A 12,715-nucleotide genomic window follows, 5' to 3' on the forward strand; every position below is an offset into this window, starting at 1 on the left:
CATGGACAGAAGAGCTCATAGGGTACTTCTGTTGAGTGACTGACTGTGAGCTGTGAAAAACAGCTCGTCCCTCTTGAGGGTTGAGCTGTGGCTGTATAGAGAAGAGACACACTGCTTGTAACTTCAGGACAGGAGAGTGAGCTGGCATAGAGAGAAGATGCTCATTCCAGGCCCCAAGAGACAGCTCCCCCCTGTTTCCAGCTCCAGGGATAGCCATTTATCTAACGCTCTTGGGGTGCGTGAACCCCCGGGGCGGGGACTGGAGCTGTCTTTCAGGGTGCCTGAATGTGACTGTATAAAGACCAACACTCGGCGTCACCTATGGTTTTTTTGTTCCTGTTGCTTATCTTTGCTAGAAGATAGATTTTACAACAAAAAGTTGACTGTAAAACTTTTGATTAGTTCCTGTCTTTAATTTGGATTAAGCAAAGAGATGATAAAGATTTAAAATAAGATGCCCTGCGAGGACAATGTTCCCGCTCTGGACGGCTGAGGATTAATGCTCTTGACCTCACTGTACACAACCATTGTGTGTTTGTACACGTGTGTCATTGGGCCAGAGACAGACCAGTAAAACTGTAGGAAAGCCATGGGAAATGGCCGCTATTAAAAGTGAAAGTAATAGACATAAAAAGACAAGTGTGTATCTGAGACTCAGCCTTCATATAGCAAGTCGTTATATAAAATGTCTCCTCACGCGGCCCTCTGTTCCTTTCCCTTTAAATGTAATGTAATTGTTTTTTGAGGTTCTATAATTACAGAGAAAAATAGTCAGATTTAAGCTTGGAGAATATAAACTTGCTGCTGTTAATACTCTGTATCAGCAGTAGTTAAACATTGAAATCATTTATAAATGAAGTATAAAATATTGGGCATTTTCTCACATTTTAGAATTTGCATGATATAGAACTCTTCTTCATCATAACCTACGTACTTGATCATGTTTCCGAAATAGAATAAGTTGAGAGTTTGTTACAAATGAGGTCTCTCGCCTATTTGAAATACCTCTGCATATGCCTGCACAAATGCTGGGCACTTCTGCATCATATGTTTTTATTCCAAGGGTAATAGCTCCCCGCCACACTGTCTTTTGTTCTAACCTCAGGGACACAGGAAGCTGTTTTTGTATTTAGAAGTAGTTCCCTATGGAACCCGAGGGAAGGTTACCACCCTAGCAGTCTGTGTGCTTTAGGGTTTGTTTGACCTTTCCTCCTTCACCTGGCAGCATCCGCGCAGAGCCGGGCAAGTTCCCAGCCAGTAATCAGAACGCACATCCAGGTCGCTGCCTGTGGTCAACAGGAAGGTTGAGCACCAGTGATGGAGTTCTGTTTAGTGCCTTTGGGTATTGGGAAAACTAATACGTCAGCTGGGGAGCGCTCACTCTTTACCCAGTGTAGGACCCTATCGCTCCTTCCCCAGGACCACCCCGTTGTTTTACACAACTCTTGATTGCTGGAAAAGATGCCCTTAGGAGTCCCGTGACTCAGTCCCGTGACACCACTGCAGGGCAGGTGACTGTCTTTACAAGAAAATGTCTCCTCAGGTATTTTTTGTAGAGTTTGAACCCCTAACCCTTAGGCTAAGTAGGTAATCCAGGATTCCCCCAAGTCACTCTAAACATCTTTGTTTCCTCCCAGCCTTCCAGGTTGATTTCACTCACTCGAAGGTGTTTGTACCCTGAATGGCTTCTCTGACAGCCCCTTTGGGTTGAGTGAACGGCTTGAGTACATTGATCACTCAGTGGCCTGCCATAGCCCGAGCTGCCCTAAGAGAAACAATTGCTGGGTAGTCATCCATAATCAAATGTTCTTAACGCTCCAGAAATAACTAATTGCTGCTTCTGAACTTACAGCACCCTCCCCTACACTGCCCCCTCCCCTACACAGTGCCCAGGTGGTAAGCTGAGGAGTCTCAGACAACAGAAGAGGACAGATATATTCAAGAGAAATCAGAGTTCTCCAGAGGCTTTTTTTTTTTTTTTTTTTTAATTGAGACAGAGTTTCTCTGTATAGCTTTGGCTGACCTGGACTATCTTTGTAGAGCAGGCTGGCCTCGAACTCACAGCGATCCACATGCCTCTGCCTCCTAAGTGCTAGGATTAAAGGTGTACGCCACCACTCCCAGCCCTCAGGAGCATTTCTTAAGAGATTTCTCTTTCTATTTATGAGAGAACCCTAAAATTTGTGTTTGTAAGGGAAAAAAAATCTCAGAAAAGCAAATTAGATCACTTATGAACCATACTTTAATTTGGATAAATATTATTGGCAAATCAATCATAAAATAAAAATTAATCCCCACCAAAAAAAGAAAGAAAATATCAGTCAACCCATCGAGTCAGGCGTGCAAGATTTTAGAACTATTTCAAATTGTTTTTGTGGTTCAAAGCAGTCATCCTCTACCCTGGCATGTTCTCAAGGTGACATCTAGAGGATGTTGTGGTGATATTTCAGGAAGCCATTGATCTGCGAGTGTTCTAGAAGAAAATTGACAGGCAGCTGGTTTAAACCAAGTCTCTTGCCATGGTTGATGGCACTAGGGTCGAGAGAGTCTACATTCAGTGGGCTTCTCATGAGAGCCCTCCTTCGTGTTTCACTCATGTGGATGAAAATAGACCCAAGAACCATAACGCTAACATAAAGCCATTGAAGTTTCCGTAACTCCTATTGGCATCACTTAATAACACTTGCGCCTTTAAAGAAACCACAGTTCCTCTGTGAGCTGCCTTGAGTCACGGGTCCATCCTTGTCCATCAGAATCTTCATTTTGTACATAATAGGCTACTTTGAGTCTCCTCTTCATGCCCAGTTTCTTTAATGTTTTTATTTATGATGTTAAGTTATAGAAACCAAGGGACAGATATTTGGTTGTAGGAAATCTAGAGTGAACGGGAAGCTTGGACACATCACAGTTTAGGGAGCACTGGAAACTTTTAGCAGACACTGAGAGGATGGACGGGGACGAACGCACACACACACGCGCGCGCGCGCACACACACACACACACACACACACACACATGCACACACACACACACACACACACACACACACACACACGCTTGAACTGAGGTGGCTAAGTGGGTAGACGCTTGAGAAAGCCAGATAGGAGCAGCGATGAGCTCAGCAAATTCAGGAGGGTGACAAGTTTTGGAATTTCATTCTGGAGGAGAGATTAATGACAAATTTCTTTCAGACTCCCAGAACAGCAGTATTTGAGCAACTAGTGTCCTTGTTCAGGTGGAAACAGATTAAAACATTGTATTTAGATACTAGATGGCCAGCATCTGGAATATACTAGAATACAAAACTGAAGGAGCCTGTGCCACACTTCTCAACCATCTTTACTTTTGGGAAGTCCCAAAAAGACACATCAAAAGACTCCCTTTTTTTTTTTCTTAGACCTTTATTGATGTCATTAATTTTTATGTTTTAATACTTAGACTCCCAAAGGAATCCTGAGCCATACCATAGACTGTGGTTGAAATTTCTGGTAAAGCATGGAACCCTGTAAACAGGTGTTGAAATCCCAATTGCTTCCCCCTCCCCTTTCCTGGCCTCATAATCTCCCTGCCCACTCCCCCCCACCCACCCCCCCAGAGCCTGCGGAGAACTGGACTGGAGGGAGCGAGGCTTTGAAACAGGATAGTGTTTTTGGGAAGGTGGAGAAGCCTCCTGCCTGGGGCAGCGTGAGTCTGAAGCAGATAGACAATGCACTGAGGAGAAAAGAATGCTTGAACGAGTGTGGAGAGAAAGGAATGAGAAGAAAGGCTGCGAGGCAGGCTACCTGCAGTGCTGCTAGCTCCAGAGTGAGGGTTAATCTGATTTTCAAAGCGAGAACAAGTGTAGTGTCCTCCACTATAAGGTCAGGAGGGTAAGAAAACACAGGAGAGTTCAAAGTGCGCAGGCTGTGGCTTCAGGGAGTAAGGGTGCCTCCTGTATTCCTTTTCCCTACCAAATTCCACCGTGCATGCCTTCCACCTCGCCGTGTGTAGGCTCTGCCACCTTTCTTGGGGCTGGCTGCCTCTGAGCTTGCTTTTGTTTGAACTAACATAGCTTTGCTCCCTTGGATCTTGAGGTTCTTCCTTGTTAGAGGCCCTGTTGCCTTCATGGACTTGGTTGTCTTGTATAACATGGTTAGAACAGCAGTTGCGTTGGCCACAGTTTCTATGGGTGATAGCCTGACTTATGATCACCGCCTTCTCCAGAGAACCTGGAATTCATGACGCATTGGCAGACTGGGAGGTGTCTGGCTTTGTTATATTTGAAAAAGGCACGCTCTAAGAGGAAGTTTGAGGAGTGTGTTCACTGGAGGAAAAAAGCTAAACATGAAAGACGAGAGCCTGGTGTGAACACCGGTACTAAACAGGAGCATTACAATTCAAGTACTGCCACAGGCAGTGAGGAGTTTGGATGCCGTGGAACTAGTGCTTAGTTGGCCTCTGTATAAAGTGCGGTTCCCATGAAGAAAGAGGAAAGGGAGAGTAAGTCTTCAGTGTTGTTATGATGGTGGTGATGGTGATGATGATGACGATGACGATGATGAAGATGACAACAAAGTCCACCTACAAAGCATTTACTGTGTGCTTGGCGCTGTTCTGAAGAGTTGTAAAACTAGCCTAAGAAGGCGGAGCCATGATTTTCCCCCCACTGAGGACAGGGTGAAAACTAAGGTACAAACACCAATAAATGACAATTAGAAGTTTCAACCTTGCAGTGGGGCCTTGGAGCCATGCCCTTAGTCACAAGACACCTCTGCCACCCAGGAGAAATTACACTGTAAACAACTGCTTGCCAGCAGGAAGTCGAGAAGTGCTGCAGTGTCTAACTAAAACTTTAACTCAAATAAATATCAATTGAAGACTTTTTTTAATTTCTGTGCTATTTTGGGGCGGGGGGCACCTAGACCCTCAGTCCAGGTTGCCCATAGACGTGATGTCATGTGGTTAGCATTGTATTCCTTACCTGCTTCTGAGTCCAAAGTGTTACTGAGCCTGAATTGCCTCTTAGAAATAAGAATTAGTGCAAGGCTGTTGCTCGGGAGGTGCAAAGAAGCATACAGTTTTGAATATGTGAGACAGAGGATGAACATCTTGTGCTTTATATACGTTTGTTCTTTGAATTATCAAAATAAGGCAGTAAATGGCAACTGGCATTTTTGTTTTACTAATGGGAACTCTTTAGGAAAGATCTCTCAACTAGAAAGAGGTATAAACCCAGAATTGCAATGCGGACCCTTTTGCCTCTGGTGCTTATGACTTGACATTCAGCTGCTACCAGCTTTGGGGAACAAATAAGCTTTAATTGGGTATATATTGTTAATGAGCTTTTTCTCAGTCTTTGTTAACTCTAAAATTCTAGAATTACGTCATAGTTTTTGAGCATTTATAAAAAGTTCTTTGGTACGTGACAGTGTAGTAGGTCTCCAGATGAGCACGGTGCTCACAGGAACCTCCTTTTGAGATGCTGTGTTAAGCTCGGGCTCCTGGTGCGGGCTCAGTCCCTCTCTGCCACAACCCCTGCCCCCAGCTCATTGGCTTCTCTAAGGGCGAAGAAGCAGTATGATTTATATTTTCAACCCGTGAAATTCGAAGAGAAAATAGTGCATTAATTCTGTACCCTGTAAATCTTTTCTCGCATTAGCAGCCCTCTGGTAAAATGTGCCAAGGAAGAACGGCCATGCGTGCTGATGGAGCTGAACTAAAAAGGGAAGATTAGGGAACTAAACCACACCAATAAATTTCATCTGAGGCCGTTGGAGAATTGGACTGCTGTTTTGACAAGTTAGAAACAACACACACACATCCCGTTCCTGTTCGGAGCGGTTTAAAATGAATTTCTGCGGACCACCCGAGACATCTTATGCTAGAAGCCTGATTTTTCTGCTGAGTTACCCAGATGTCAAACACATATGTTCCTGAACTGCAAGTGTGGTTGTGATGAGGTGCCGTAACTGGACCGGTAACTGGAGGCTTACGAAGCTCTCTAACACTCCTTCTCTGAGAACCACGTGTAAGGAGGAATTACTGCAATTCCCACCTCTGTACTTTCCACTGCCAGGCAGGTTATGAGGCTTCCAGGAAACCTTTGCTCAAAGCCAATAGTGTCAAGGCCGATCTGAACCTCATGTCATAACCCAGATTCACCTGTGTTGCCCTATAGAGCCATAGCAGAGGAAGAATAAGAACAGTCCTTTCCCTCGCTGAGTGCCAGAGCCCGGCCCAGAGGTGGATGTGCTATTTGGTTTTGTTCTTTTCTGGAGGCCTTCATGTAATAGGAAACTTGTGGTTTCTGATTATATTACTTTAGTTTTTTGGGGATTTGTTTGTTTGTTGGCTTTTTGAGACAGGGTTTCTCTGTGTAGTCTTGGCTGTCCTGGGCTTGCTTTGTAGACCAGGCTGGCCTCGAACTCACAGAGATCCACCTGCCTCTGCCTCCCTGAGTGCTGGGATTACAGGCATGCGCCTGGCTTGACCTTCTTATTTCTTAACCCTTGCATTTTTATCTTAAAAGCTACTCCATGTGTCCACAGAATTTGGTCCATGCCCCTTAGTGAGGGTCATATGTGAGAAGCAGTATGCTAACCAAGTGAGGAGCCATGCTAGAGCAAGACTGCCTAGGTGGACTGTGCTGCCCTTGCAGCAGCCAGGTGACCTGCAGCTTTTTGGAAGTCAGCCTCATTTTCTTCATGGTCTGAGAGATGATGAGGAGGAGAAGGAAGAGGACCATGGTGGAGGTGATGCAACAAATGAGATTGTCATGTGACTTAAATATATTAATTTACATAAAACACCACATACCTGGTGTGCAGTAAAGGCCTCTAAACATAGCCAGTGTTATTAGATCTGTGATTTCCTCCAGCCTCCAGTCATCTTGCTCACTCTGAAAGGACCATGATCCTGATATTTTGGTACCCTTCCACACATCATTCTTGCCTTCCATTCTGCTTTGATCTCTTCCCCAGGCAGCTTGGGAGGACTTTACAGAGTCCCAAGGCAGATGACCCCTGCTTCTTTGATAACTCTTCCCCTCCTCCAGGCAGAATATCTTGTTCTCTCCAACTCAGATATTTTCCAAACTGTTTTCAGGTGTTCTGTCCACTTTCTGGTACCTGTAGTCAAGTAGGAAGCGACGTGTAGTTTGGTAGACAATTGGGCCTTTCTTTTTGGGGTTTTTTGTTTGTTTGTTTGTGTGTGGGGTTTTTTTGTTTGTTTGTTTGTTTTTGTTTTGTTTTGTTTTGGTTTGGTTTTTCAAGACAGCGTTTCTCTGTGTAGCCTTGACTATCCTGGACTCGCTTTGTAGTCCAGGCTGGCCTCGAACTCACAGCGATCCACCTGCCTCTGCTTCACAAGTGCTGGGATTAAAGGCGTGTGCCACCACGCCCGGCTTAAGTGGGCCTTTCTGTAACTGAGACCTTTTCTCCAGAAGTCCCCCGTCTCATTTGTATTCATCCCAGTTCTTTGTACCAGGCATACATAAGCAGAAAGTATTGGGTAGGTGGCTGCTTCGTGAGTATGTATTTGTTGTTGCTCTTTTCTAGTGTTAAATAAAGGTTTCCTGTTTTGTTTCTTGATATTCGCTAAGATTCACTGGGTAGTTATGGAGACAAGAGGTCATCAATTTAATCACAGTGTTTTCAGGTTTGTGCTATGATGTAATGACGAGAAAAATAAATGTAGCAAGTAAATACGTAAGCATTTTGGGGGTTTGGCCTGAATAAAGAAAGACAAATCCACGTTTTATACTGTAAGAATTAGTTTAAATGGCATTTACCTTTCCTACCCTGCACCCCTCTCCCCTCCCCCCCCCCCCCACCCCTGTTTTCGTGGAGAAATTAATGCATTACTGGGCGATAACAGAGCCTTTCTTCCAGCTGGAAGTGGCTTCCTCAGGGGTTGACGAGCAAGTGCTCTGTAGGCTAGTAGGCTTGCTGAGGGCAAGAGTGAGTCTCTTCCCACAATCCCCTGGGTGGCTTTGGGTCATCTAGAGTATAGGGAGCACAGCATCCCCCAGGCTAGCAAGTGCAGGGAAGGAAGGCTTTTATTAAGAGTGCACAGAAAAGCCAGTAAAGGCAAAGGCTCCCTGAGATCCAAGGACAGCGGTTACCCAGGAGCCTCTCTGGCTCGGTGGTCCAGAAAGTGGTCCAGCCACATCTGTGCCATCTGGGAGCTCTGCCTTGCTGTGGACTGTTTTCTCTTTTGACATTGCCGTGCCCTATGCCCCATATTCCCACCTATCCAGTTCATTTGCTTCCTTGTAGTTTCTCCCTCTTAGGACCTTAGCACGTGCTTAGCATCCAACCGGCCATTTTCCCTGTGCCATTTGAGGCATCTTTTCATTTTCTGCCCCTGTGCAAATTGGAGTACATTGCGTCAAAGACCACTCAGGCCTGGTTCTGGAGAGGGCTCCCTGATGGGTCGGCTCTGTTGATGGAGTTCAGGGCTGCTTGGCTCATAGTAGTCTGCAAGTTACCCAGTTAGCAGAAGCCTAGGAAGGGAGGGATACTGACAAATGCAGCCGTGTAGAGAACATGTTAGAAAGTCAAAGGCTGCAGGGCCCAGGCAGGTATGTCAGAGAATAGCAGGGGCTGAGTAAGAAGAGATGCTTACTAAGTGTGGGACAATTGAGTGTCGCCCACTGGTGTAAACTCTTGACTAGAAAGAACTTAGGTTTAGCATTATCTCACCATTTACTAAATGCCTTCCCTGATCTCTGCAGGCCATATTTTCCTCTCTCTAGGGGTGGTTATGAGGGTTAAATGTGCTAATAGAGGCCTCACATGGTGCCTGGCACATAATAAACATTATATGGGCGTGTCTTAAATTTTCATTAGTGTCAGGGTCCTCATTATCGTTTAGTTCCACAGTGAAGTGGACTTTTTTTGCCTTGTCCCTAAAACGTGAGGCTGTTATAGTCTGTTTACTTCCAGTTTCCCCTTTTATAGTACCAATAGCAGAAAAGGAAGCATTGGTCTGTTGATATCTGCCTCAGGGTAGTTTCCATTGCAGTGAAGAGATAACATGAGCACAGCACTTTTATAAAGGAAAATATTTAATTGGGGCTGGCTTACAGTCTCAGAGGTTTAGTCCGTTGTCATCATGTTGGGGTGGGGGTGAGGGCATGGCAACATACAGGCAGTCGTGGTGCTGGAAAAGAAGCTGAGAGTCCTGCAGGCAATAGGAGACTGCCTTTCACTGGGCCTAGCTGGAGCATAGATAACCTTAAAGCCTGCCTCCACAGTGGCACACTTCCTCCAACAAGGCCATTATCTGTTCCAACGCAACCACATCTTCTAATAGTGCCCCTCCCTATGGGCCGAGCATTCAAGCTCATGAGTCTAACGGGGCCATACTTACTCAAACCACCACAGGTAGGGTGGGGACCTTGGCAAATTGGACGCACAGATTCTGCCTAAAGAGAAGTGTCTTCTATCTTAAACAGACATCAAAAAGATGCTCAAAGCTGTCAGAGTTATTGTTCTGTCTTGGCAAAGAGCTGGGATGGAACATGTTTGCAAATTTGTGCTACTCAATCAAGTACATGTATGGATTTGGAGACAAAGCCCACAGACAACAAGCGCTCGCCTAGTGCCACACCTGTAAGAGCATGTGGGATTATATTTGTCCCCTCAGAACGGGTGCAAGTGGAATGGATGTGTGTGGGTTGAGATTGTACTTGTGGGCTCAGGTGAACACCATGAAGCCCTCCTTAAGAAAAGCAGAATGGCACAGGCTCCAAGGTCACCTAGGTATGCTTCCAAGGGAAGCCTTGTCTTTGATTTTTTACTTATTTCTTTTTGTAGAAAGAACAAATGAAAATAGTTTTTTTTTTTTTTTTAAGAAATGCAGCACTACTCTGTTTTACTTAATCATGTCAGAGTCCATACTTCTTCAAGCTGGGAATCCTGCTTGTGGCCCTAACAGAATTCTTTTTAATATTTTATTTTAATTTTAATTTATGTGTGTTGGTGTGGGGGTGTCAGATTTTGGACTTATAGACAGTTGGGAGCTGCCATGTGGGTGCTGGAAATTGAACCTGGGTCCTTTGAAGAGCAGGCAGCGCTCTTAACCACTGAGCCATCTCTCCAGCCTCTAAGCCCTAACAGAATTCTTCATGTGTTACCTCAAACTTCTTATTTTGGCTTTCTCAGTTGTACCCAGTGATTCATGCTATAAAGCACTGGAGCGGCTGTAGTACATCTCGCTGTTCTTCTCTTCAGTGTTCCTTCTTTAAACACATCTGCATGCATGCATGTATGTGTGCCCCCCCCACACACAAATGCACATACACACACACATGCACACACAAACACATACACACATACATGCACACATACACACACAAACATGCACACACATACATACACACATACACATACACACACATACATGCACACATACACACACAAACATGCACACACATACATACACACATACACACACATACATGCACACATACACACACAAACATGCACACACGCACACACATACATACACACATACACACAAACATGCACACACACATGCACACATACATACACACATACACATACACACACAAACATGCACACACACATACATACACACATACACATGCACACACAAACATACACACACAATCACACACATATACAAACACACACATGTTACTCCATCTCTACAAAGGAGCTAGAGTAGTTTTGTTTGTTTGGTTTTTTTTAATATAAATTTGTGCCAGGCATAGTGGCATGCACCTTTAGTCCTAGAACGTGTGAGGCAGAGGCTGGCAGATCTCTATGAATTCAAGGCCAGCCTGCTCTACATAGTAAGTTCCAAGCTATCCTGAGCTACGTAGTGAAAGCCTGTCTCCATATATGGGGGAGGGGGGGGAGAAAAACACATCCGTGTGTGTGTGTGTGTGTGTGTGTGTGTGTGTGTGTGTGTGTGTGTGTGTAGTAAGTATGTCACTCATGCTTCAAACTCAGTACTTGCTTCTTGTCGAGCAGAATAAGTAAGTGAGGCTGGGTCTCCCGGCCCCTGCTGTGTCAGAAGCATCTGTGCTGCTCTACCGCATGCACTCCTCTCCCCTCATCTACTCCCTGTGGGTCAGGCTCACATTCTTCCCCGTTCTAGAGCGCACGGGCCTTACCTTACTCTCCCTTGTTTTCTGTGTACCTCTGTTCTCCACTCAGAAACTGGTTTTCTCCAGTAGTCAAGTTCCAGAAAGGCCTCTCCCTGCATAAGATCATGCCCTTGATTTCTTGGTGCTCATCACTCAGTGACGGTTGTTCAGTGACTTAACAGCTGCAGTGTGGGCATTTGGGGGGGGGGGGTCTGAGAAAGGTGTTAGGAGGAGGCAGAGGGGAAGAAACAAATTCCCTGAGATAGTGAGGTTTCCTGCACTACCAACACTGTTGACTTACCCAATGTGCAAATGGTCCAGAAAGTGGAAGAAGGGAATTTACCCGGGGCCGAGGTGGCTATTAGAAGTCAGTTCTTAAATTCCATCACAAGTGTCTCATTAAAGGTAATAGCAGAAAATTGCAGCAAAGATTGCCCCAGTTTTCAAGTGGTGATCCCCTCGGCAGAGCTGTTGATTTGTGTAGTAGTTAATGCTAATTTATTTAATACACTTCTGCTTCTTGTTGATTTTTAGGTTTGCTGCCGCAGTTACTGGGAGTCGCCCCGGAGAAGGCCATAAAACTCACAGTAAGTCTTTGAGTCGGGGCTTCTTAGTAAGGGAGTGTGCCTAGACTCAACAGTCTCGAAGCCATTCTGTGATTCGGCTGCTTTGTGGTCCTGCAACTGTGCCAGTGAGTTTGATGGTCGGAGCAGTCAGCACACGTAGCTTCTCCTCGCCCTCTGTGCAACTTAAACATCCGAAAATGTTGTAATGAGCTTGGAGACTATTGCTGAGGATGCTCCCGCTGTCCGAGGCTTCTCATCCTAGCAGCAGCAGCAGTGACGTTCCCAGCAGACCTACCATAGGAGGCACTTGACCCAGGTCATCTTAATCCTTTCAGTTTCAAGTGTGAGTCTGAGTAGGTACAGCGAGTGAGGCTGATAAGTTCACATAGCCTACCTGTTCCCACATAAGTCAGGAGTTAGAGAACCCAGAATGCTGAGTCAGGCTTGCGGACTTCTGAGTACATCCTCCTGCACTTACTTGATATGCTTGTAGAGTGCACACCTAGCGTGTGCTCTAGGAGGGCTCTAAGCCAAATGCTGAGTGCTCTGTGCAGTTTGTCCCACCAGCTCACCTGCCGGTGGTTGGTGCTCACTTTTCATGTCTGAGGAGTGGGTAGATACTCCTAACAAATCCCTGAGGCCTCAGAGCCCTAGAGAATTACACTCTGGGTTTAGACTGGGTCTACATAGCCATGGTCCCTGTAATGCTTTTTGTATCATTTTATGACATGACTTTGAGACAGGTAGCTCATCTCTGGTCCATATCTGCCCAAACTATAGCGTTGTTGTTCCTTAGCAATTGCTTAGAGTGCTTATCATCCAGAGAATATTATTCTCAATTTTTTTTTTTTATGTGTATGTCTGTGAGTATACTACATATGTGTACAGGTAACATCCGCAGTCAGGAGAGAACATTGGCTCACCCCAGAGCTGGAACCAGACTTGGAGTCTCTAAAAAAGAGCATAAGACACTGTTGCCTGCTGCGCCATTTCTCTGGCCCCCGAGAAAGCTTTAGCCACTGAGTACCTACTAAGCTGGGAGAAAACAACTGAA

At 45.3% G+C, this 12,715-nt stretch overlaps 1 protein-coding gene across 3 annotated transcripts in view; it reads left to right on the forward strand.

The window, feature by feature from the left end:
• The window catches only part of Slc25a13 (solute carrier family 25 member 13), a 190,417-nt gene that overhangs the window by 121,975 nt on the left and 55,727 nt on the right, over positions 1-12,715 (forward strand). For all 3 annotated transcript variants that reach the window (XM_051151955.1, XM_051151957.1, XM_051151958.1), the window contains exon 12: positions 11,630-11,682. In XM_051151955.1, coding sequence (XP_051007912.1) covers positions 11,630-11,682 — 53 coding nt within the window. The remainder of the gene's footprint in view (positions 1-11,629; positions 11,683-12,715) is intronic.

The sequence above is a fragment of the Acomys russatus genome, chromosome 10, assembly GCF_903995435.1.
Source record: "Acomys russatus chromosome 10, mAcoRus1.1, whole genome shotgun sequence".
NCBI classification, from domain to species: domain Eukaryota; kingdom Metazoa; phylum Chordata; class Mammalia; order Rodentia; family Muridae; genus Acomys; species Acomys russatus.